Consider the following 24,779-nt stretch of genomic DNA (forward strand, 5'->3'; position numbering starts at 1 on the left):
AACCTAGGGCTTCAGTGGTGCCTCTACCAAAACCACAGAGGGCCTCAGTGGCTTCACACACTTCCTGTCAGTTGAGAAATCAACTGTTGCATTTCCTGTTTGAAATCTTTCAGCGCTTTTTTTATAGCAACAAAAAAGGGTGGAGGACCTGGTGTGAGAAAATATGGAGAGGACAAAATATTTAATTATGCAGTATATATAATTTTTTCTTCTTTTTAAAATATTTCCCAACTCATGTGTAACAGAGCAAGGGAATTTCCACAGTGTGTCTAAAAATATTTTTTCCTTTTTTATTTTTTAAACACCATTTTAGGGACAAAACTATTAGCCCCTTTAAGCTATATTTTCTTTCGATAGTCTACAGATCAAACTATTGTTATACAATAACTTGCCTAATTACCCTAACCTGCCTAGTTAACCTAATTAACCTGGTTAAGCTTTTAAATTTCTAATATATATACAGTTGAAGTCATAAATATAAATATTATTATTAAAAAATATAAAAAATATAAAAATATAATTATTATTATTAACCTGCGTAGTTAACCTAATTAACCTAGTTAAGCCTTTAAATGTCACTTTGTCTTTATTTACTGACATATTATATTTAAAACTTTTAACAAACGTTTTTTGCTAAATAAAAAGTTATGCAAACTATGTATGATTATACACTTAACGGCCACTTTATTAGGTATACATTACTAGTACCAGGTTGGACCCCTTTTGTCTTCAGAACAATACTCAGGTAGGCTGTGGCATTAGCATGATGCTCAATTGGTTTACTAATGGGCTCAAAGTGCGCCAAAAAAATACAATTGATACAAGCCAGGATTGATTTATACTTTCAAGTTATTGACGCCAAATTCTGACCCTACTATCTGAATGTCACAGCAGAAACCGAGACTCATCAGACCAAAGACTAATTGGACTATTATTGTCCAATTTTGGTGAGCCTGTGCGAATTGTAGCCTTAGTTTCCGGTTTTTAGCTGACAAGAGTGGCACCCGGTGTGTTCTTCTGCTGCTGTAGCCCATCCGCCTCAAGGTTGAACATGTTGTGCGTTTAGAGATGCGATTATTTGAGTTAATTATTTGAGTTAATGTTGCCTTTCTATCAGCTTGAAGCAGTCTGGTCATTCTCCTCTGACCTCTGGCATCAACAAGGCATTTGTACACACAGAACTGGGACTCAATGGATATTTTCTCTTTTTCTGACCATTCTCTGTAAACCATAGAGATGGTTGTGCGTAAAAATCCCAGTATATCAGCAGTTTCTGAAATAATTACACCAGCCTGGCACCAACAACCATGCCACATTCAACCACCTTTTTTTGCCCATTCTGGTGCTCGGTTTGAACTGCAGCAGATCATCTTGACCATGTCTACATGCATAAATGCATTGAGTTCCTGCCATGTGATTGGCTAAATAGAAATGTGCATTAACAAGCAGTTGGGCAAGTGTACCTAATAAAGTGGTCAGTGAGTGTATATCCCCTGTTTAAAAACAAACAAACAATTATGATTATGAAGTCTGGTGTAAGTGCTGCTGAAACGGAGATGTATTGCTCAATGCAGTAGAATTTGTTTTTCTTTTGAGAAAACAGCCTTTTGAAATATTTAATTATTGATGATCTCACCTCATAGCAAGAAGCTTGCTGGATCGAATCTCGGCTCAGTTGGCGTTTCTGTGTGAAGTTTGCATGTTCTCCCTGCGTTCAGGTGGGTTTCCTCCAGGTGCTCCGGTTTCCCCCACAGTCCAAAGACATGCGGTAAAAGTGAATTGGGTAGGCTAAATTGTCCGTAGTGCATGAGTGTTTGTGTGTGTGGATGTTTCCCAGAGATGGGTTGCGGCTGGAAGGCATCCGCTGCGAAAAAACGTGCTGGATAAGTTGGCGGTTCATTCCGCTGTGGCGACCCCGGATTAATAAAGGGACTAAGCCAACAAGAAAATGAATGAATGAAGTGTAACAAAATAAACACTTAAAAGTGTAATTTGGATGTTACATTTGAATGATAATGTGCTTTATGAAAAACAAAAATATGCAAAAAAGATGCTTTTTTTGTCCACAGCATCTTGCCTTAAGTAACACTTTCTTCATTCTCTGCAAAACATAAAAACAGTAATATTGCCTAGAATAACAAGATGAAGTACAATATGATTTTATGTATATTTTATCCAGTTAACATTCCATCAGTAACATTGGTAATGTTTTAACACTTATTTTTTCACACTAAAAAAGGTGAAAGAAAATATGAGATCTATTTTTGTATTGAGTTTTTAAACATGGTTAATTAAGACTAATTTATTCAAAAAGGAGAATATGAAACTGAGAAATAATTCATTGCAAAGGACTGAAATAATATTATTAAGTGTAATTTGATACATTTGATCTAAAGTTAAAATGAACAGCATTTATTTGAAATTCATAAAATAAGAAATTACATCACCTTCACTGTTTCTTTTGTAAATGGAATTCATTCTAAGTTTTTATCTTCAAATAATACAGTATATTAGTGTTTTTATATTCATTCAGTCATTTTCTTTTTCGGCTCAGCCCCTTTATTAACCCGGGGTCACCACAACGGAATGAACTGCCAACTTATCCAGCACACGTTTTTTACGCAGCGGATGCCCTTCCAGCTGCAACCCATCTATGGGAAATATCCATTCACACTCATACACTACGGACATTTAGCCTACCCAATTCACCGGTACAGCATGTCTCTGGACTGTGGGGGAAACCGGAGCACCCAGAGAAAAACCACGTGAATGCAGGGTGAATATACAAACTCCACACAGAAACGCCAACTGACCCAGCCGAGGTTCGAACTAGCGACCTTCTTGCAGTGAGGCGACAAAACTACCTACTATGCCACTACACAACTACTTATATAAAATGTGCTAAAACACAATTCTTGAGATTTTCGTGGGGACACCCTCCTTTTTTTACAGTGTACTTCTTCTGTATAAGATAAGAACTGTACTTAAGTATAAATACACTAAATGAGAACATATACAATAAAACTTTTGGAATTTTTGCTTATAAGGAGTTTTTAACTATAGGAGTTTTAAAAATAACTAAGGATGACTGTGATCTCTAGCAGGTGATTGTGTTTGCTTAAACTGGCAAGAAAAAGTTTTGATAAAAAAAGGCTCAAGATTTACCCATAATTCACAGTGCTGTGTTGGCTCCTCTCAGTGGCCGCAATGTGTCAAACAGTCTCGTTTCCCACTGCTGCTGATGCCTGAATTAAAAACCCAGAAATGCCAATAACCTGCGTCAAAAGGGTTGAAAGATAAAGAGTGGACTGTCATTTTTTTTTAATTAAAAATAAATTCTATAATTCCAAAAACTATTCAAGGGCACTTAAATAAAACAATATATACATACCTATGTTTTTATTATACATTTTAAAAAAAGGACACTTTAAAACATACACACCTGGTTATCCAATAGTATCTGGATAAAGACTTGGATTTGCAAACTGAGACTGCATATCTCAGAGATGCAATTCTAGAGAGAGGGTGCTCGCTGCAGAGCCTTTTGAGGAGAGCTGAGCTCCAGTGAGGGGGAGCATGAGCTGTCGCTCCTCCTCCTGTAAGCTGTTTTAATGCGTACACCAACCCCACCCCTAACCCTACCCCCAGTGACATCACTCGTAGAAGAAGTGCAAAAAAGGTGGAGATCAAGCTTAAGCTCCCCCTCGCTGGAGCTCAGCTCTCCTCAAATGGCTCTGCAGCGAGCACCATTTGATACTAGACACAATGCACTCAAGGGTGGGGTTAGGTGTGTACCTCGCAACTGCACCAATTCTAGGTTCAAGTAACAAACCACCAGTAGGCCAGAAATTCTAAAAATGCTATTTATTGTATTTTCTTTACTTAATTATTATTAACTACTTATTTACTTATTATGGTAAAACTTATTTGATTTTCTTGTTAATTGTTTATTATGAGAACCAATTAAACCATACAGTTAATCCAAGTCTTTCTTTTAAACAAGTTAGGCGATTTATGAATTATAAATACTTATGATCTAATTTAATATAAACTATGTTTCAAAACAATGTTGTAAGCTAAACCCTTTGCGTGATGAAGTAAAGGCAAAATACACTACCTGACAAAAGACTTGCTGCCTAAGTTTTAGGAACAACAAATAACAACTTGACTTCTAGTTGATCATAAGAGGTGGCTGATATGAAAGGCAAATGCATCCAGATTATGCTTATTTCACCAAAATAAAATATGATCATGTCATCAAGACAAAAGTCTTGTCACTTAACAGAAATAATGTACAATATAGAATTTAAATCATGGTGCAGTGGAAATAAACATTTGCAAAGAAATGCACTAAATAAAATAACAAAAAAAGTTTAATTATTATTATGTTAATCAATAAATATTTTTGAGGATTTCTCAAAAAAAAATAATTATCTATTATGCTAATAAATAAATTCGATGGTTATTATTAGCTGCAATGAAGAAACTAATAAACTTAGACAAAAAAAAAAAAACAGCACATCTTATGTTATCTTACGTTTTTTTGTTGTGCTGTCTACTTTTAAGGCGAATATATTGCAAAAAGCACACTATTCCAGTTATATAATTGTGTATGGTGTAATACACGTTGTGCAATCTTATCAAAGATGCTCATTTTAATGTATGACTGGATGAATATTGGATTTGTTGGTTCCTGGGTGGAAGAATCTAATGAGTGTGTGTAATAAATTACATATAACACATTTTGCTTTGAATGATCAGATCCATTCATTCAACAAGACGGAGAATAGATGTGGTCTGCTCAGCTGTTATATCCAATTATGTGAGCCACATACCGTTCAAATATCATGGCCTTTTCGCTGGGTCATGGTGGCTATTAATGTCTTGGGGTCGAGCTCGAGCTCTGCAGCCTGGTAGGAGTTGTAGTTCAACTCATAATTAGGATTTTTTAAAGAAATGTACACTTCCAATATATATATATATATATATCGCACCTACGTAAAAAAAGAAACACCATTTCCTCTTGTATAATCGCGTTAACTACTTGTTATATAAGCGTAATAGGTGTGGCGCTGCAGGTCGACCCCGCCCCGTCATTAATATTCATGAGGGTAACTTTAAATAGGCAGAGCCGTCAGCGGAGAATGGGGTGCTTCTGTGTGCGGTCTGGTGTTAAACCACTTACCTGAACCAAAGACGAGTCTGCTGTCACCATGTCCAAACCACTGTCAGACCACGACAGGAAGAAGCAGATTTCTGTGAGGGGGCTCGCCGGTGTGGAGAATGTGGCAGACTTAAAGACAAACTTCAATCGCCACCTGCATTTCACGCTGGTGAAGGACAGGAACGTTTCAACCAAACGGGATTATTATTTTGCGCTCGCGCACACAGTCAGAGACCACTTGGTAGGCAGATGGATCAGAACACAGCAGAGTTATTACGAGAAAGACCCCAAAGTAAGTTCATGCATGTCGAGCTAAAGCAAAAGCAAGTCCATGCATGACACTGCATCATAACAGACAAGGGCGGATTTGGTGATTTGGGGGCCCTAAGCTATTCCAGCCATGGGGCCTAAAAGTTCTAAAATGCACTTTTTGAACTTTAATTCATTCATAATTGGTTTATTTGGCAGTTTTTATTCTTATATCACTTTTATAATGTCCATTTTTGAATTTTGTATTAATGCAAAATAATAATAAACATTTAAAGCATCTTGTAATAAATGTAAATGATTTGTTTTCTTAAAATGGATTCACAACTATAAATGATATAACAAAAATGAAATCTTTACCTGATTTGACTGCTGGACTGCTCCATGATTGAGGGTGGGGGACACATTTGTAATTTAATAAACAAACTTATTTGTTTTTAGATCCTCATCTTACAAAATATGATAGAAAATGATGTTATATATAATTTGTTGGTATACTTTATACTTCTAAGTTTTTATATGGGGGCCTCAGTTTTCTTGAGGCCATAAGCTGCCACTTACCTTGATTTTTGGTTAAAATCCACCCATGAGAACTGAACTATTAAAAATAACATCATTTAGTGCATCTTTAATAACGCTGCATTTGTGCAGAGACCACATGCAACATGTTGACCTTTTGTGACCCTTCTTCACTGCTAGCTATTCAAATAGATTGGAATCATCACCATCTAAAATTATATACATTTTATAACAGGGATTCAATTACAGATCAAAAACCCAACGGCAAAATTTGCAGTTAAAAAATGCAGGTCCTAATTTGGCATAACATGTACATATGCATGTCTACAACTTTTGGATGGTAAATAATGCAGTTCTCTTTTTTTTCATTACATTAAACAAAGCAATTAATGACATGTTTAGTTTAACTTTTGCTGTATATTGCATTAATGTGATTTTAATTAAATCCATTTTACATCATTTTAGAGACTACAAACTTTAAAGCGCATGGACATTGGTGAAAGAGGTTGGAAATTACGGTATTGTCTATCAAGCTAAAGCTAGATATTACTGTACATAACTGTATATATTAAAAATAGCATAATTGATTTTTGGCTAAAATGGAAAAAGGACCAATAAATGAATCAAAAATTTACACCTAAATTGAAAAATAAAAAATGGTCTCAAGTTGGAAATTATTAGTATAATTGTTTCAGGTTGAGACGAAACAAACAAGTACAATACTTGTTTTTTGGTTTACAGCTTTACCAAAGATTACCAAAGATCATTCATTCATTTTCTTTTTCGGCTTAGTCCCTTTATTAATCTGGGGTCCCCACAGTGGAATGAACTGCCAACTTATCCAGCATATGTTTTACGCAGCGGATGCGGAGCACCCGAAGTAAACCCATGCAAACACGGGGAGAACATGCAAACTCCACATAGAAATGCCAACTGACACAGCCCAGGCTCAAACCAGCAACCTTCTTGCTGTGAAGCGACAACGCTACCAAAGATCCCTTAAATTTAATTTAGAGCAGGAGTTATTGATGAAAATAATGACAAACTAAACAAAACAAGACGATCTTGCATAATCCTTATACTGTAGGGTAGCATTACAAGCTACTGTAATTTGCTAAAGGATATTTGAGATCTGGTTGCACTGGAAATGACGATAATGCATTGTTTTCTAATGACATTTAAATGTGATGGGACATTCGATCAATAAGCTCTAAACAGGATTACAGATATGGTACAGTAGGTGCATACAGTGGGTAGTGACCAATCGGTCTGTCTTACAGTCATAATGATCGCTCCCCAGGATCTTATTACTTTTAAATAATATGTAAAAAAATAATAATAATATAATAATAATAATAATATATATATATATATATATATATATATATATATATATATATATATATATATATATATATATATATATATATTTCATGTAATTGGGTGGATTATTTATCAATCTGAGTAGGCCCATGTCACCAAGGACTTTCTGTAGTCTCATCACAAGACAGGCCTTGCAATGTTTTTTTAACAGGTATATGAAGAATTAAGCACACTGTTAGACATTTCAAAGGGTTTTTACAGTAACTTACTGGCAACACTGTTGCCAGTAAGTTACTGTATTTTAGATTTACAGTATACAACTGTAAATCCGTTTACAGCATGTTACCGTAGTGTCTGAAAATGGTTAACTACTGTAAAAACCTAAGTTAACAGTTAGCTACTGTAAACCTTTTAATTTTGTCCTAAATATTTTATAATATAATTTTATTAATATTATTTTAATACTATAGACCTAAAAAAGACACAACTACAAAATATTAACAAAATAAACACTCTTTATTTAAAACATTGGAGATGCTTAAAACAAGCTTAAAAATGTGTAAAAACATTACATTTCAATCATTCAAAATATTTTATTTTAAGAAAAAAAACATTGAAAATGAAAAAGCACATTAACATACATGTACAAATCTAATTTAAGTGTCTGACCTGCATATTGTTGAGAAAAAAAAACCAATTGTACTAAGTACTACTGACATTAAACCAGACACAATTACAAAATATTCCATTCTTTAAAACATTAATAATGCTTAAAGCATTTAAGGAAAATGTGTGACAATTACATTAAGCAATAAAATCAACACATTAAAAATAAATAAATCACACAAAGCACTAGAACATACATGTACAATAAAAATTTAAACTTCTGAATTGCATATTGTTGGAAAAATAAATATTTGTAACTATTAGCCGACTCAGAAACAACACAACTTTAAAATATTACTAATTCTGGTGTCAAATGCTCAACAAGGTCTGAATTCACATATTCAAATGCAATTCATCTTTATTTCTATTGCACTTTTACAATGTAGATCAATGATGTCAAAGCAGCTTAACATAGAAGTTCTTGTAAATTGAAGCTGCTTCAGTCCAGTTTTCAGAATTGAAGCAGTAAATGTCACTGCTGAAAGTCCAAACACTGAAGAGCAAATCCACCGATCCACCAATCGTAGCCAAGTGAACGAGTGGCGACAGTGGCATGGAAGAAACTTCACCAACTGACGAAAGTGTAGAATAAAAGCCCTTGAGTGAAACCAGGCTCAGTTGGGCACGACCAGTTCTCCTCTAGCCAAACTTGTGCAAGGCCGCAGTCTAGGCACCGGAGGCTTGAAAGTTCACCAGTGGGTGGTCAGGCTGGCCCATTGGATCAATGCGGAAACTCATTGATCACGTGTGTCTTTTAGGATTCACTCCTCCATGACCACCACAGCATCTGGTCAGGATTTGGCCCAGTCCAGGATTATGAAGAACTCTGGATAAGGACAAACAGACTAACATAAGCATAGAAGAAGCTTGTTTAAAAAAAATTAATCATATACTGGTTAATTATTTTGAAGCATGGCAGCTAGGTTGGGCTAGTTTTCAGCTGGTACTGAGCAACTGGCTCCTGCTCATAACCTGCTCACTACCATGTTTAAAAGATAACTAACCAGAATGTCCTGTTAATTTTTTTCCCCAACAAGGTTTTACAAAAACATTGTAGCATTTGTGATGGGTTGATTCACAGCAGGACAGATTAGACAATTTGTTTTATGTATTCCTAATAAACTAAAACAGACTGAATACTGATACAACTATTGAGAGTGTCTCACCTAATCCAAGTTCTCAGTTAGCTGGTGAAAGAAGGATAACTCACTGTTGTTCATGGTTGTCATTCTCTTCACTACTTCTCCTGCCTTCTTCTGGCTCACTCTGGTTGTTGCTGTGCATTTTGTTTCATCCTCTGGAATTATTTATACAAAAATTTTTATTATTTTATTTAATATAATAATATTTATTATTTAATATTACAAAATATTTAGGCAACATGAAATGGGGAAAAAGACATTTAATACATAGACAAATGCATGTATCCCAATACTAATTATTGTATTTTGAAATGTCTGACCCATGACAGACCTCAATCTGCTCAAAAATATTATAAACAAAGATGAAAAAAAACCCTACTAAATGGTTTAATAAAAAAGGGAAAAAGATTTTTTATTTAGCTAGCAACTAAACATGTGACACATTTTGTATTAAAAGTAACGTTACTATATTGAGAAACAAATAGATGTACAGTACTTACTGTTGTATGAGGTCCAGTTTGCACAGGCAAGTTCCCAGTATTCTATATTGAAACCATAAAAAAGCCAAAAATACAGATAAGAATACCATGCTACAATCCACAACCTCCACACAACTTTTTTTTTATTTGTTTACCTTGGTTGCTTACTGGTCTTGCTTATTTTTTAAGCATAAGGCTGTGCTGATCAAGATGTTCCTCCGAAATGCTGTTTGTTTCTTCAGACAAAACCTGGTGCTGTGCTCGTGCCATATCTAAACAGAAAAAAATATAATGGTAACAATTATGTTAAACCAAATGTCAAGAGTTGTGATAAAAAAATAATTAGCAAACAATAAATAGCAAAAAGGTGGTTATTAGCATAATGCATAGAGGTAAAGTTGGTTTTATATTAGCAGATTCAGACTTCCCCCTTAATAATTTAATTTCATAAAAGTATTATTTGCAAACTCTAAATAGTGAAATCATTTTAGCAGCTAACGACTATCAAAGTACAACATGCTCACGGTCAAATAAACAGTGTTAATGTTGATTTCAAGTCATACTGGCATGCTAATTCTGATCGAATATTCAAAGTAACATGGTAAACAGTATAACGTTAGAGTCTTCTAAATGAACGAATGTGCGAATATAAAACCAACTTTACCTCTATGCATATTGTAGATTTACGTTAACGTTCTTATAGGTTACGTCGCGATGTTATTTTCTCAAGCTAACGATATAAGTTACTCTAAACCAGAGAAAAATAAGTTCACAACATCTAATATATATAGTATAAATCAATATAAGTTAAACGTTGCACGTTAAAATGAGTTTGAGTCCAATTCAGTATAAACTTAGCTCAGTTTAGCTAACAGTTAACATTACCATTTTAAGATCGCTTCAGCTAATGTTGCCGAGCAAACATATGCTAATAGAGGTGCTCAAATCAATGTCGAGTGTTGTCAGCACAGACAGACGCGCTTTTACCTGGATTATTTGATGGTCTTTCATTCATATTCTTCTGGGGGAAAACACTCTCTGCCGGACCGTTGTCTCATGCTAAGTGTCCTCCAAAACTGTCTGCATACCTCTGGTTCCCTCCTAAACCAAAACCCGCTGCAACAACGGTTCCTATGTAAATAAATAAAAAGATATGACGAGAACAATGGCTAATAGTCATAAACAGTCTTATTTAAAGTAATAGTAGTGTTAATGTAATAAATTAAATAAAGGTAACATCTTAATAGATGATATATTTCTCAAATGGGCGAAATAACGCCAAGCCAGAGAAAATAATAATAGCCAACTTTATACTTTACTTTGTTCTATTCTCGTCCACAAAACATTCTGTAAAATGAATCACTGCCTCAGCTTTCCATAGTAAAGTTTGTTAAATCCAGTATGTTCTTCAGGCACACTAATAAATTGTCCTCCAGAATTGCTCCAGGGTCCTCAGGCAAAATGTGGTGCAGAGTAGTCGAATCGCCGCAAGGTGGCGTTGAAGCAGTTGTGGAAAATACAGTATAATACACGAATTTTTACAAATACAGTACATCACTGTATATGTTGTTCGACGTCACACTAAATTCCCATAATGCAACGGTAAATACAGTTATTTACCGTAAAAGGAATTTGCAGTATTACACTGGGTGAAATACAGTAAATAACTGTGTAATTTACAGAAATGTCTAACAGTGCAGCAGAAACAGTTTAACAAGAAGGTGTCAGTATTCAAGGCATCAAAATCTAAATGGGAAGACAGGAGATGAAACCACAGCTCAGCATCCTTGACCTTATACTCTCCAGTCTAATCTGAATCCCTGGATGAAAGAGGTGTCTACGATATAAAGGTCAAAAGTTGCCCCTATAAGAAAGGTCACTGTGGAAACTTATATGGGAAGAAGAGGTGACATAAGAAGTAAAGACTTTACAGATGGCTTTACATAAAATCTCATATAGAATTACCTGGACATATTCTGAGATCTCCATACACTATCATCGTCTGATTTCCATACTGTTGCTTTAAGAGGACATTGGTAATAAGCATAGGCTTGATTAGTTTTGATTTAATATAGTGGTGGTGTGGAGAGACATCCTTATTCGATTGTAAATCACTTTGGGTGTATGGAAATACACAATAAATGTACTATAAATATACATTAATTACTTACTTAAGACTAGGGCCAGACGGAATTTGCAGACGTTTTTTGCTATTTCTGCGGAGAATTTTGGTAAAAGTCGGATTTCTGCGGAATGATTTTGGGAGAATTATAACTAAAACCTTAATATATGAAATAGAAAGTAATACCCTTTTAACTTTTATTTAATGTTTAAAATGCAAATCCAATTAGATTCACTTTATTTGGTAATCAAAGCATGTCTCTCATATAATATCTCTACTAAAATACAAATATGAAAATATGACTACAAACTGCATTGTACATAAATTTGATTAACATTTTCATATTAGTCAATAATATTACTTTAATTAATTTAAAAAAACGGAATAAATACAGATTTACACACATTTACTCAAGTAAATAAACAGAATTAATGATGGCTTAAAATCTGCGGAATTCTGCGTGCGCAGATTCCGTGTGGGCCTACTTAAGACTGATGTCCATTATCTTGCTAAAGTGATCAGGCTGTGGATAAGAAACCAACACTTTGTATTCTATAAAGTCGGTGCGGGCAGTAATGTGTGGTTTACCCATTATTGTTATAGTTGAATCTGTTTAACATCAGCAGCACATTGCTCTACACTCAGGCATTCTTCATTAGCTGCTTTACAGAATAGCATTACACACTCTGTAACCTTTGCTAGCGACCTCAATGCTGGTTATTTTTGCTGGAGTCAAAATGCCAGTGTTATATAACACCAGTGACCTTCCCCAATCTCTGACTAGTCTGTTTCAGCCTGTCGTGCCTCCACACACCCACTCTTACCTCCACTGTCTCCATCTCTCTTGTGCTTTTCATACCCAACACCAAAGGAAAAGCCAAAATGTCAAAGGCTACAACAGGGACGGTATCAAATTGCCATGTGTTAAACCACCCCTCTGCCAGGAAGTATTAATAAAGTCTATAAATAGTCCTCACGGTTAGGGAGCTCTGGGGGGAGCTTGACTTGGTAACCCTAAATGAATCTACTGAAGTACACAACATGTAAACAATGCCATTTTCCTCATAAATTTCTCAATTTGTTGATTATTATCATTCTTGTGTTTGTTAGCGTGTCTATTACATCTCGCTGGAGTTCTACATGGGTCGTACCTTGCAGAACACCATGGTAAACCTGGCACTGGAGAACGCTTGTGATGAAGCCACCTATCAGGTAAGACGACACAATAAACAGGGTTCCCTTGGGTCATGGAATCGGGAACCTGAAGATCCATTGTTCTCTGTAGTTTGTATAAAGGGAACACTATCTTAATTATATAAAGAATACATCATATACTACTATTATGAGATACATAAATGAAACCAAATGGTCAAATTAGGCAAAACCTAAATTCTCTTCAACAATAGATGTTCAAATGTCTAATTTTAGGGATTAATACAACAAGTGTAGCCTTATTTAAATTGTATCTGTCTGTATGTGTATTGCATGACGTGTCTAAAACTGGTCAAATACCAAAGGAGAAGCACAGCACTGTGCCAAGTGTATGATGGGTATCACACACTGGAGGAAAAAAAAATGTTTTATAATAAGTTTCCAAATGTGCTTGAAATCTCCTCCAAATTTTGCATCAGTTGCTTAATTTTGTGCTAAATTCAGTGATTGCAGCTTTTTTGTCAGTAAAGGTCAGGGAAAAGTCAGGAAATTTAGTTTAGAGTGGGGATCCCTGAATAAAACTAATATCTTGCTTAGGATCAGGAGTTCTCATCAGTCCTGACACTGTCCTGCAGAGTTTAGCTCCAGCTTTCTTTAACACGCCTTCCTGGAAGTTTCCTGTATGCCCAGTAATTAGCTGGTTTAGGTGTGTATAATTGGGGTTGGATCAAGACTCTTAAGGATATTTTTTGAGACACTTTTTGGCCACTCAGGATTCAGATTACTGATAGAGTGGAAGCAATGTTAGTGAAAGTACTATTAGAATCCAACAAATGTCATTTGACTAGAATTCCCAAAATTTCAGTCCAAAAACCACTTAAGAAGAAACTTAAAAGTACTCATGAGCAGTGAGTACTCACTACTATGCTTCAGATTCTACTGCTTAATAAAAACGATGTTTTAAAAATTATGGAAACCCTGTGCATTGCCCTTTGCCATTTATCTGAAAGTATAAAGAACATCTACTGTATATAACCAAAAAGTCTTCATTTTGACAAACTTTTTAAAACATACCACTATCAATCATAAAATGCATCTACTTTGAAAATAACAGGGAAAAACAATTATATTTTAAGTTCACTTGACACTATTTAAATAATAACATACGACAAAATAATATATTAAAATGGTTTCGTAAATGTAATTGGTGGTTTATTATTACATAATACATCAGTTTATGTTCAGAAAAAAAGCAAGGAATAAAAGTTAACCTCACACTGCCAATGGGTTAAAAATATGTTTAATTTTAAAAACACTTTCACTGCAACATTCAATTACTTAAGATATCAGTAACTAAATATACATTAATTACTCTGAGACATGCAGCAGTGCAGATTGTGATTAGGCTAATGATTGTGATAAATATGACTTAAACTTTGATAATTGATCTTTTTATTTTTTAATTCATCAAATTATTTAAAACATTGAGTTACAACAATTCTAAATAATAAACAAAACAGGGAAACTACTTAATCCGTTGAAATATTTCTTTTTTATTAACTTTGAGCCAACTGAATAGTTCAATCTCCTTCAGATTTTTGTTCTCCTGGTTTTTATTACAAATTGGCAATTACAATCTTTTCAATCACAATCACTAATTACAATTTAATATTTTTTTTTAAACCATGCGTAAATGTCCTCCAACATTCATTTAAAAAAAATATATATATAATTGAAATCAGAATTATTAGCCACCCTTTGATTTTTTTTTATTTTTTAAATATTTCCCAAATTATGTTTAACAGAGCAAGCAAATTTCCACAGTATGTCCGATAATATTTTTTCTTCTTGAGAAAATCTTATTTGTTTTATTTCAGCTAGAATAAAATCAGTTTTTAATTTTTTAAAAAACATTTTAAGGTCAAAATTATTAGCCCCTTTAAGCTATATTTTATTCGATAGTCTACAAACTCATTGTTATACGGTAACTTGCCTGTTTACTCTATTCTGCCTAGTTAACCTAATTAACCTAGTTAAGCCTTTAAATGTCACTTTAAGCTGTAAAGAAGTGTCTTGAAAAATATCTAGTAAAATATTTACTGTCATCATGGCAAAGATAAAATAAATCAGTTATTAGAAATGAGTAATTAAAACTATTATGTTTAGAAATGTGTTGAAAAAATATCTCTGATAAACAGAAATTGGGGGAAAATATGCAGTACAGTATATAATATACAGTACATCGTTTTCATGTACCGTTTAGTCACCGGTACCGTTTAGAAAATATTGATTTTACACTGATGTTGAATTAAATACCCAAAGACTACAGACCTAGTTTGTGGAGATTCACATCTAGTTCCTCCCCATGTTGCATGAGAGGTGGCTAGATAGTACAGCCATGCCCTAACCCTAACTCTTGAAATCTAAATTTACAATGTTTATTTTGCTAGCGCACATCATCAGATGAACAATTAATCTGCCCAAGTTTATCCACTGAAATTGTTTTTTTTGGTAATCTTCAATCAAAATCTGCCCATTTGCTTCAGCATTTGGAGTGGCTGTTGACGTAAATTTGTCGGCTTCAGCCACAGTATTTTTAACCATGCCCATCCTACCCTTAGTTCGCTATGAGGGAATGATGTGTAAACATAAAGCCCCACCCCTACTCAATATTGTGTTTCAGTTGGAAGTACATCAACTTTCTGAAATAAAAGTCTCAGGCAGCAACTTAGAGTTCACACAGACTTTAAACATAACCACTATTTAGTTCCATGGGCTCGAGCTGGATTAGATCAAGCTCTGCCTATTGATTCCAGAGCTGGTGTGCTGGAAGTCATTTAACTTTGCAGTGTGTCATAAGGATCATTATTCTCACCCAAAGAAAACACACGGACTGATAAAAATAAAACAGTTGTTATGCAGCAACTACATACGGAGGGAATATATCGGTGTACAGTTAATTCAACTAAAGTGTACCGAAATAAAAGTGCACATTTTTAAATCACTTTAAAAATACAGTGTCTTAGAAAAAACTATTTGTTAGAGTAACATGAGTATTTGCAATTATTATTCACACCATTACTGTATACCTTGTCCTGTAGTTGGGTTTGGACATGGAGGAGCTGCAGGAGATGGAGGAAGATGCTGGACTGGGAAATGGAGGTCTTGGTCGTCTTGCTGGTTAGTTATCTGACATGAGCAATCATTCTCTGTATGGATTTTCTTTTACACAAGAAAGTCATAAAAGAGTGGAGCTGCCTGCTTTGAAACTGTCAAAGCTTTAGAACTTTCCACAGGCATGATGAATCAGTTTCTGAAAATGCACACTCACCTTTGGTGTCTCTCTCTTTGTCTGTTAGCTTGCTTTCTGGACTCTATGGCCTCCCTTGGACTGGCTGCCTACGGGTATGGCATCCGCTATGAGTTTGGAATCTTCAACCAGAAAATATCCAATGGCTGGCAGGTACTTTAAAGAAAAAATAGAAACAATAGAAATAAAAGATGTATTTGTGGTGTTCGTAAACAAAAACTGGCTTGCCACTACCCAGAAGACTCCACCAACCACCTATTATTGCATAGCAACCATACAGAAAACTTTAGCGATCGTCTATTATTGCACAATTGCCACCCAGAATACCCTAGCAACCACATTACCATTGATACTGTAGCAACCACACAGGACAGCCTTTCATACCAAAGTAACCACATAGCAACCATCTGTAATTGCACAGAGGCTCTTCAGATTGCCCTAGCAACCACCTGTTATTGTCCTAACAAAACCAAGCACTAGAAACCACTTAAAACACATAGCAACAAAGGCTTGACATTAACACCCGCCAAATGCAGGTAGATTTCAGCCGTGGTGAGGTTGACAGCTGCTCCCACTAGCCACTCTGGCGGGTTGAAAATAAGTTTTAAATTACAAGTGCTGGCTTGTTGCTAAAAATTCGAGTTTTAGTTTGTCAATATAATGTGATCATTTAAGAATGTGATCTTAGAATTCGAGAAGCAGCACGACTGATAACTGTTCAGACGAGCAAAAAAAGCAGGTGAATACCGAATGAGAGGATGATCAGGCACACGGTGAGACACAGGCGATCCTTACTCACTGATGAGGGGTTAGTGTGTTGCGCGCACAGCTGATGTGATGCGCACGAGTGCTTAAAAGCTCCTGTGTCCCGTTTCCTTGTGCGAAGCAACCGCACCTGGAAATGCACCGGGTGACATTGGGTCTCTTTTAAATAGAAAGGAATAAACGGTGCGCATGCACACACAGTCCTGCTGCTTTCAAAAGCGTCAGATTTTTTTTTTAAGCAGCAGCAGTTGCCGCTTTCACTTTAACCAATCTTTGAACAGATCATTAATGGCCCTAACGTTAACCGTGTGCATGTGATCATCCTTTCATTATTGCACAAAGTAGGTTTTTCACATTTTCTTTTGCTTACAGTTATTTTTATTAACATGGTTTAATTATCGTCCCTTACAATAACATTGCTTTAAAAGGAGATTAACTCTCCATTTAAATATAGTTAACTGGTGATCATGGGACCTTCAGCCAGGACAGACTACTGTGCATAGTTTTACAGTAGATACATGAAAAGATTTTTTTTTTATGTCAATTGTTTTTAAGAACATTTTTGTTGAACAAAAAGTGTATGCATATTGCTATATTTTGCTTGTTTTTACACATTATTTAAAATTTGTAGCAAGGAAATAATTAGTTTGGTGTGGCTAGAGAGAAAATTGGTAAATCCTTAGTGTTGAGCCTCAAAAAGTCACATGAGCTGGTGATCAAAAAAGGTAATGTCAAGCCCTTATAGCAACCATCCTATCATCCCAAACCAACCACTCAAAACACCCTAACAACCACATATTATAGCAAATTTGCCACCCAAAACCATCTACCTTGATAAAATAACTATAGTAGACCTAGCAACCATCTAACAGTACACAGCAAACCCTCAACAACCATCTGTTACTTTTTAATCAAAACCCAGCGTTAGAAACCAAAGAGGAAACTTAGCAACAATCTATCATCACATAGCAGCTAATTAGAACCTTAATCAGCTTATCAACTACCCGGAACACTCCTAGCCCTAACAAAACCACTACCTTTATCATCACTCTAGCAACCATTCAGATCATCCAAGCAACCATCTATCATTATATAGCAACTCTTCAGATTCCCCTAGCAACCACCTGCTATTGTCCTAACAAAACCCAGCACTAGAAATCACACAAAACACATGTCAAAAACCAATCACTGCATAGCAACTGCTCAAAAAACACTAGCAACCACGTATCAGTCTATACACTCTCAGAAAAAAAGTCTTATGATACTGTTCGGTACCTTTTATGGAACAATTGGAATGAAGGTACACAATTGTTCTCATAAAAAAATGAAACATAAGTGTTGAACAACTCCTTTAATACAATATCTATGAAAATAAATCTTACTGGAAAGGCAAAGTGATTTTATAAATATTTTCCATATTAAAACATGAATCATCATTTAAAATCAGATGTTTAAAGAAACTCATAAACATTAATTGTTAAGTTCTATGATACAAAAGAAGGTAATGATTCGCACTCAATTGCTTCATACTGTTTTTATTCTTACTTTTTCTTACATTTTACGGGTGATAACAGACGTTTCGGCACAAAGCCTTCCTCAGTGACACTGTGACAGTGTCAGTGACACTGAGGAAGGCTTTGTGCCGAAACGTCTGTTTGTCTGTTATCACACGTAAAATGTAAGAAAAAGTCAGAATAAAAACAGTAAAGCAATTGAGTGCGAATCATTACCTTCTTTTGTGTGTGTGGTTTATATTAAAGTATTTTATTCTTTATTGTAAATTTTGCACAAAAATAAACTTTTATTTAGTAAACTGAAACATTGCTTAATAAATGTATTTGATGTTTTTCATTTTCTGAAAATAAATTGATGCATTTTGAATATAGCAATATGTCTTTAAACAGTTCTCGGAGGAACACATTTAAAACTGTTAAGGAACAAAGTGTCTTGTCACTGTAGTATAACCTTTATGGATTACATTTGTACCTTTGATGAAGGTACAATATTGTATCTGCAGGTTTTAAAAACAAAATATCCTTGAAGGTACAAACTGCAATGGTACAAATTTGGTACAACATTGTATCATTTTTACCACATATTTTCCCATATTTGCCACACAGAACACCATAGCATCCACCTATGATGACAAAATAACTAAAGTAGACATAGAAACCATCTATCGGTACACAGCAAAACCCCAAAGACACCCAACAACCAAAAATCACTTAAAGAGCCCATATTATGGGTTTTTGAAAATGCCCTTCCATGTAGTTTGTAACACAGCTCTAAGTGAAGTGAAGTATCCAGCTAAGGCTTAAATCTGTAAGTGTACAGTGTTTAAAACTAGTGATTCATCTATAAAAGAGTCGACTCATAGTGCTTCAAACGAGTCGCCTTGATACCGAGTCATTAGGTGTTTCGCCATGACGTACGAACGAAACAAAGTTATTCACGTGCACGCGCAAACCCGGGAGATTTGAAAACTGCAGCCCGCCCTCTAACACAGAAACCCAGACACACACACCTACAAACACACACACACAAACATGCCGGTCGATTGAAGTCACACTGCAGATGGATATTATTGAGTCTCTACCCAAAGATGAAACCTCAGCATTATAACCAAGCAGTTGGAAACTTCTGGAAACTACATGCTACAAAGAATACTTCATCAGCGTTTGTTAAAGGAAGGATCAGTAAAGAGTAACTTGTCAGGATGGGTTTCTTCCTCCATTTCTCAAGTGTAAGTACGTGAGATTAAAGTTGTTGCCTCGTTTACTCTAGCTTGCAAATGTATTTAGTTGTGATTTGTTACTTGTAACCGCGTGTACTTTATGAGGTTAACTCAATATATTCTCATATCGCGTGCAAAGCCACGTTAAAAACGCGACGCGTGCTGCTTTGTTTACAGAGCTCCGTGGAGGAGGGTAGTGTGTGTGTGTGCGTTTGCGCGCGCTGTCGTCTGGAGGTGTGTGTGTTTGTGTGTATGTGTGTGTGTATGCGCGTGCGTTGTCGTCCGGCGGAGGGTTAAGTGTGTGTGTGAAGGACGAGGGCAATATGTGTGTGTGTGTGTCTGTGAAAAGAGCAGAGTGAGACAAACTAGAAGATCTCCTCAACTGTTTTAGGAGTTTTTGCTCAATAAAATAGTTAGTCGTCTGTATTTTCAAGTCCATCGTCTGTATTTACATTGACCCACTGGCAGCAAAAATCCACACCTACACTATCGAGCGTGTATGAACTTACTTTTATATTGCTGATTAGCTGTTGGGCATTTCACTCTCTCACTGAAGGCAGTCGACCAATCGCAACAGACTGTCATCGGTCTAATCAGCGCAGATTAGCTTTGCGCTAAGGAGGGGTTTGGGAACAAATGAATCACTGGACGATTCATATGGGAGTCGCTGGGATAATTAGGTAAAAATAAATGCAGATTATAAAACCATGAAAGTGTTTTTTGACCTTGCATGCATATTAGACTGTTGTTGGAGACCCTTACAACCAAGATATGACCCTATTTCATGTATAATATGTGCTCTTTAACATAGGCCACTCAGAACACTCTGGCAACCTTCTTACTTTTAAGATTATTCAGAAATATAACTTTTTTGGGAATCAAAATTTTATATCTTGAAATTCTAATAATATTGATGATTGACAGGTTGAAGAGGCTGACGACTGGCTCCGCTATGGTAACCCATGGGAGAAAGCTCGGCCTGAATACATGCGCCCTGTGCACTTTTATGGTAGAACAGAGCATCACCCAGATGGAGTGAAATGGGTGGATACTCAGGTATAGCATCCACATTCATAAAGTGGTTCCTTATTACTGTTTTATACTAACACAGCTTCAATTGTATTGCTTCCACAGGTTGTCCTAGCTTTACCCTATGATACCCCTGTACCCGGATACAGAAACAACATTGTAAACACCATGAGACTGTGGTCTGCCAAGGCTCCTTGCGAGTTTAACCTAAAAGATTGTGAGTATCAATAACAATTACTGTACATGCTGTACAGACTTGATCATATTAACCAGAATAAAGGCCCTGATATACTTCAGACTCAAAGAACAAACTGAAATGATTCCATACAAAAAAACAAAAAAAAAATTGAGTTTTTTTGGGTGTGGAACCTACTTGCAATTATAGCAAACTTTTTGTAAAGGTTTCAAACACATTCACTATCATTGGTCTGTATTGATTAATATGTATGAGGGGCTCAGAATCTCCCAGAATATCTCTTCTATCAACATATAGGTATTTGCAATCTCTAAAATAGTAAGTAGGTTGCTCATGGTCAGCAGTGGTGAGAATTTGCTTACAAACCAGAAAGAAAGGCTACTCCATCTGTTGAAAGCCAATGGAAGGTTCATTGTGATACAAGTCACGTAAACATTTTATACTGATTATGGGAAGACAACACACAGTGCACCAGACTCCACTGCATACTGGAGTTGCATAGCTGCACACCAACTAGAATGGCTATGCTGACCTCTGTTTCATGCCTATATTGGGCATGTGAGAACTGGACCTAGGCGAAGTGGAAAAGGTCACTTGATCTGACAAGTCCCCTTTTATTTATGTACTAGATATATGGCAATGAAACAAAAATCCACTGTATGGCTACTACAAGTTAGTGTGAGGGTCTTGACAATGCTCTTCTGGGAAACCCACAATTCATGTGGACTTATATTTCGTACATGCAACCAGAACATTGTTGCACACCAGAAATACCTCTTCATGACAATGGCGTTCTCTGGTGAAAGTAAACTCTTTTAGCTGGATAACCTTCTATTGTTCTGGAATGGTTTGGAGGACGATGAAGAGTTCATCATGTTTCCTTGACCTCCAAATTCCCTAGATGTCTATGTCATATTCAGTCATGTGAAAAATGTCAAGACACCCTATTGTAATCCATGGTTTTCTGTATTGGAACATCATAATAAAACAATCTAGTCAAGGAGAGGCCTTACAAATAAAACGTCAGATGAACAAAACATGGCATATTGCACCATGACATTTTTTTACTTAAAAATAAAACCAAAAATAAAAAGTCATAGGTGACAAACTTAGAACTTCCTAACTGTTAATATAGGGATTAAGAGGGACTCGAATGCCTTTGATTAACTGATCATCAGCAAGTTTGTGCACCTCAATAAAAGTAGAGGTTTTAGTATTTTCTTGGTACGGAACCTTTAGGTTTGTGTTAACACACTGCTAAGTTGGAAGAACATCAGTGAGGATCTTTGAGAAGCCACAGTTGCAGCCATCAAACTAGCAGAACTAAAAATAAAGCCACTTACAAACAATCAGAAGTCCATCATTCAACAGTTAGGAAGTTTATTGACAAGTTAAAGACACTAAGATAATCCTAAGAGTGGACATCCCAGCAAAAAAAATAAAAAATCAAGAGAGAAAACAGGCTCAGTTGAGCATAATCAATTCTCCCTTGGCCAAACTTCTTGTGCAGAGCTGCAGTCTAGGAACCGAGGCCTCATTTAACATGTAAAAGCAGTGGTTCTCTTTTGGGGATTTCCAAAAATCTCATATATTTTATTAAACTATTATAATTATCATATTTTATCAATTATTATATTTTATTTGCGACCCCTGGGGTTATTATGCTTGATTAACATCACAGCAATAGCGTTAGTTGCAGCTGATTGATTTTGCGGTACAGTATTAAGCTTGGACACCTTTATGGCCCTCACATACAGTAAAAAACTAAGGCCATGACTGAACAAAGAGGATGATCTCCACGTGGCTCCAAGTTTCCAAAATTAAACCAAGAATAGTCTTGTGCTATAAGCGTTGTGCTCACCATTCTCATTAAGTGAGGTTCATATTAAATTAAACAAATGAATAATGATTATAAAAAAGATATGGTATCAGACTGTTGCACTTTTTTGTGTTGCCAATATGCTGTTTATATAGTTCCTAATGGTATGTGTGCACCATTGTGTGCAGTATATGCTTACAACCACCTCCGAGCATAGAGGGGGTCAGGCGTCACTGGAGTTGTTATTTTAGGGGTCGCAGGCTGAAAAGTTTGAGTACCCCTGTGTTAAAGTTTAATGACAGGAAAAGGGTTGCATGTTTGAAAGTGTTGCCTTTTGCAACATTTGTAATGTTGCAACTGAACAAACAAAACAATAATCAAGATGACGCAATAGTCCAGTTTTCATCCTGAAAACCATGGAAGTCAATAGATTGTCAACACTTTTTCCACGACTGTAGGTCAGCATTAGGATATTTGCTAACAGTATATGACTGCTCAAATATTTAAAGATTTGCCATAAAATGCCATGAGAAATCCATTAGCATATCAGGGTTTTCGAACACTCAAACTATTTCTGAAAGTGTCTTTTTCTCACATGTTCTTCCTCCATCCTCAGTCAATGTTGGTGGCTACATTCAGGCCGTTCTGGACAGGAACCTGGCAGAAAACATCTCTCGTGTGCTTTACCCCAACGACAACGTGAGTAAACATACAACTAGTCAAAATTTAAAGGAATAGTTCACCTCAATGAAGCTGCAAAAATGGCCCAAAATAATCAAATAGATCAACTATTCATTTAGAAAAAGCCATACTTTTTTGTACAGATTGATGTAGTATTTGAATACCTGTCTGAACATTTTTGGCTTCAGTTTTTTGAAGGTAAAGAGCTCCGACTGAAACAAGAGTACTTTGTAGTGGCTGCGACTCTCCAAGACATCATTCGTCGCTTCAAGGCCTCCAAGTTCGGCTCCAGGGATATAGTGCGCACAGACTTCAGCACTCTACCCGACAAGGTCAGCTGCGTTCACATATCTTATACATATCTACAGGTGTAGCTGAAATATGTTTGTCTTGAAGTATCTTTCAGCGTTGAAGGATGTAGGTGTCACAGCTCTGCTTTTTCCATTATTCCCTTTTTGTTTGGCTCTTCTCAGGTGGCCATTCAGCTGAACGACACTCACCCTGCCTTAGCCATCCCTGAGCTGATGAGAGTCCTGGTTGATGAAGAGAAACTACCTTGGGAGAAGGTTTGAAATGTGTTATGGAATGGCATTATGTTAATGAATCATTCATTCTGTTGTCATATGGCAAGCCATTTAAACATTTATTGTATATAACTTGAAAGTTTATACTAGTAATAATACTAGAATAGTTTCAATTAAGCACCATTAATTATTCAAGTTATTAAAGGTCCCATGCAATTATTATTCTTTTTTTAAATGTCAGAATTGTTCGTTTTTAGGATATCTACAAGCTAGTGTGCTTCAAAACAGTGACAAAATTCACATTTAGGAGATATAAAAGTGATATAAACATGTAAGTCTTGTAGTTGTAGTTTGCCTAAATGGATCAATGGCTGCATCGGAAATGGGCAACTACTCAGTAGGTACTGCATTTAAATTTAAATGTACTACTCGACTATTGGAAAAGTACGCTCTATACACTGAGTGCGAGTAGTATGAATAAAACTCAGACATCCTACATCAGCAATTTTGTCATAATCAGATGACCTACTGAATACGTGACCTACTAAATTTTCAAATTCTATGAATTTGACATACTACTCGACTCGTATACTGTTTTTAGCGTACCATATAGTGTGGAAGAAAGTGATTTCGGACGCAGCCAATTGCTGCATCCCAATTCACATACTATCCATCCTAAATAGTATTCGAAAATAGAATTAGTATGTCCCAAACCATAGTATGTTGAAAAGAGCATGCCAAAGGTGCCTGGATGGTTTACTATTTCCAGTAAAAAACAAAGTGTAGAAGCGTCCATACTCTAATCGCTAATATTGCACAATGGACGTATATGATTAGAGATACAAAAGGGAATATATATATATATATGATCACTTTTAACAATGTGT

At 35.7% G+C, this 24,779-nt stretch overlaps 1 protein-coding gene and 1 long non-coding RNA gene across 3 annotated transcripts in view; one reads left to right on the forward strand and one right to left on the reverse strand.

The window, feature by feature from the left end:
• Window positions 1-5,146: 5,146 nt before the first annotated feature.
• pygma (phosphorylase, glycogen, muscle A) overlaps window positions 5,147-24,779 on the forward strand; it is a 31,892-nt gene continuing 12,259 nt past the window's right edge. The window contains 9 exon segments of the mRNA NM_001020628.1: window positions 5,147-5,456; window positions 12,793-12,894; window positions 15,936-16,014; window positions 16,194-16,297; window positions 20,568-20,699; window positions 20,778-20,889; window positions 23,304-23,386; window positions 23,557-23,700; window positions 23,842-23,934. Coding sequence (NP_001018464.1) covers window positions 5,214-5,456; window positions 12,793-12,894; window positions 15,936-16,014; window positions 16,194-16,297; window positions 20,568-20,699; window positions 20,778-20,889; window positions 23,304-23,386; window positions 23,557-23,700; window positions 23,842-23,934 — 1,092 coding nt within the window. The 5' untranslated portion in view covers window positions 5,147-5,213.
• LOC141380009 (uncharacterized) lies at window positions 7,774-10,600 on the reverse strand. 2 transcript variants are annotated; one of them, XR_012397221.1, is made up of 5 exons: window positions 10,548-10,600; window positions 9,716-9,832; window positions 9,582-9,623; window positions 9,150-9,236; window positions 7,774-8,765 (listed from the first exon to the last, which is right to left on the reverse strand). It is a non-coding gene; the product is annotated as an uncharacterized lncRNA (long non-coding RNA). The 2 variants fall into 2 exon arrangements; XR_012397222.1 differs by having other exon boundaries at window positions 9,106-9,236.

This window comes from Danio rerio, chromosome 21 (assembly GCF_049306965.1).
Source record: "Danio rerio strain Tuebingen ecotype United States chromosome 21, GRCz12tu, whole genome shotgun sequence".
NCBI lineage: Eukaryota > Metazoa > Chordata > Actinopteri > Cypriniformes > Danionidae > Danio > Danio rerio.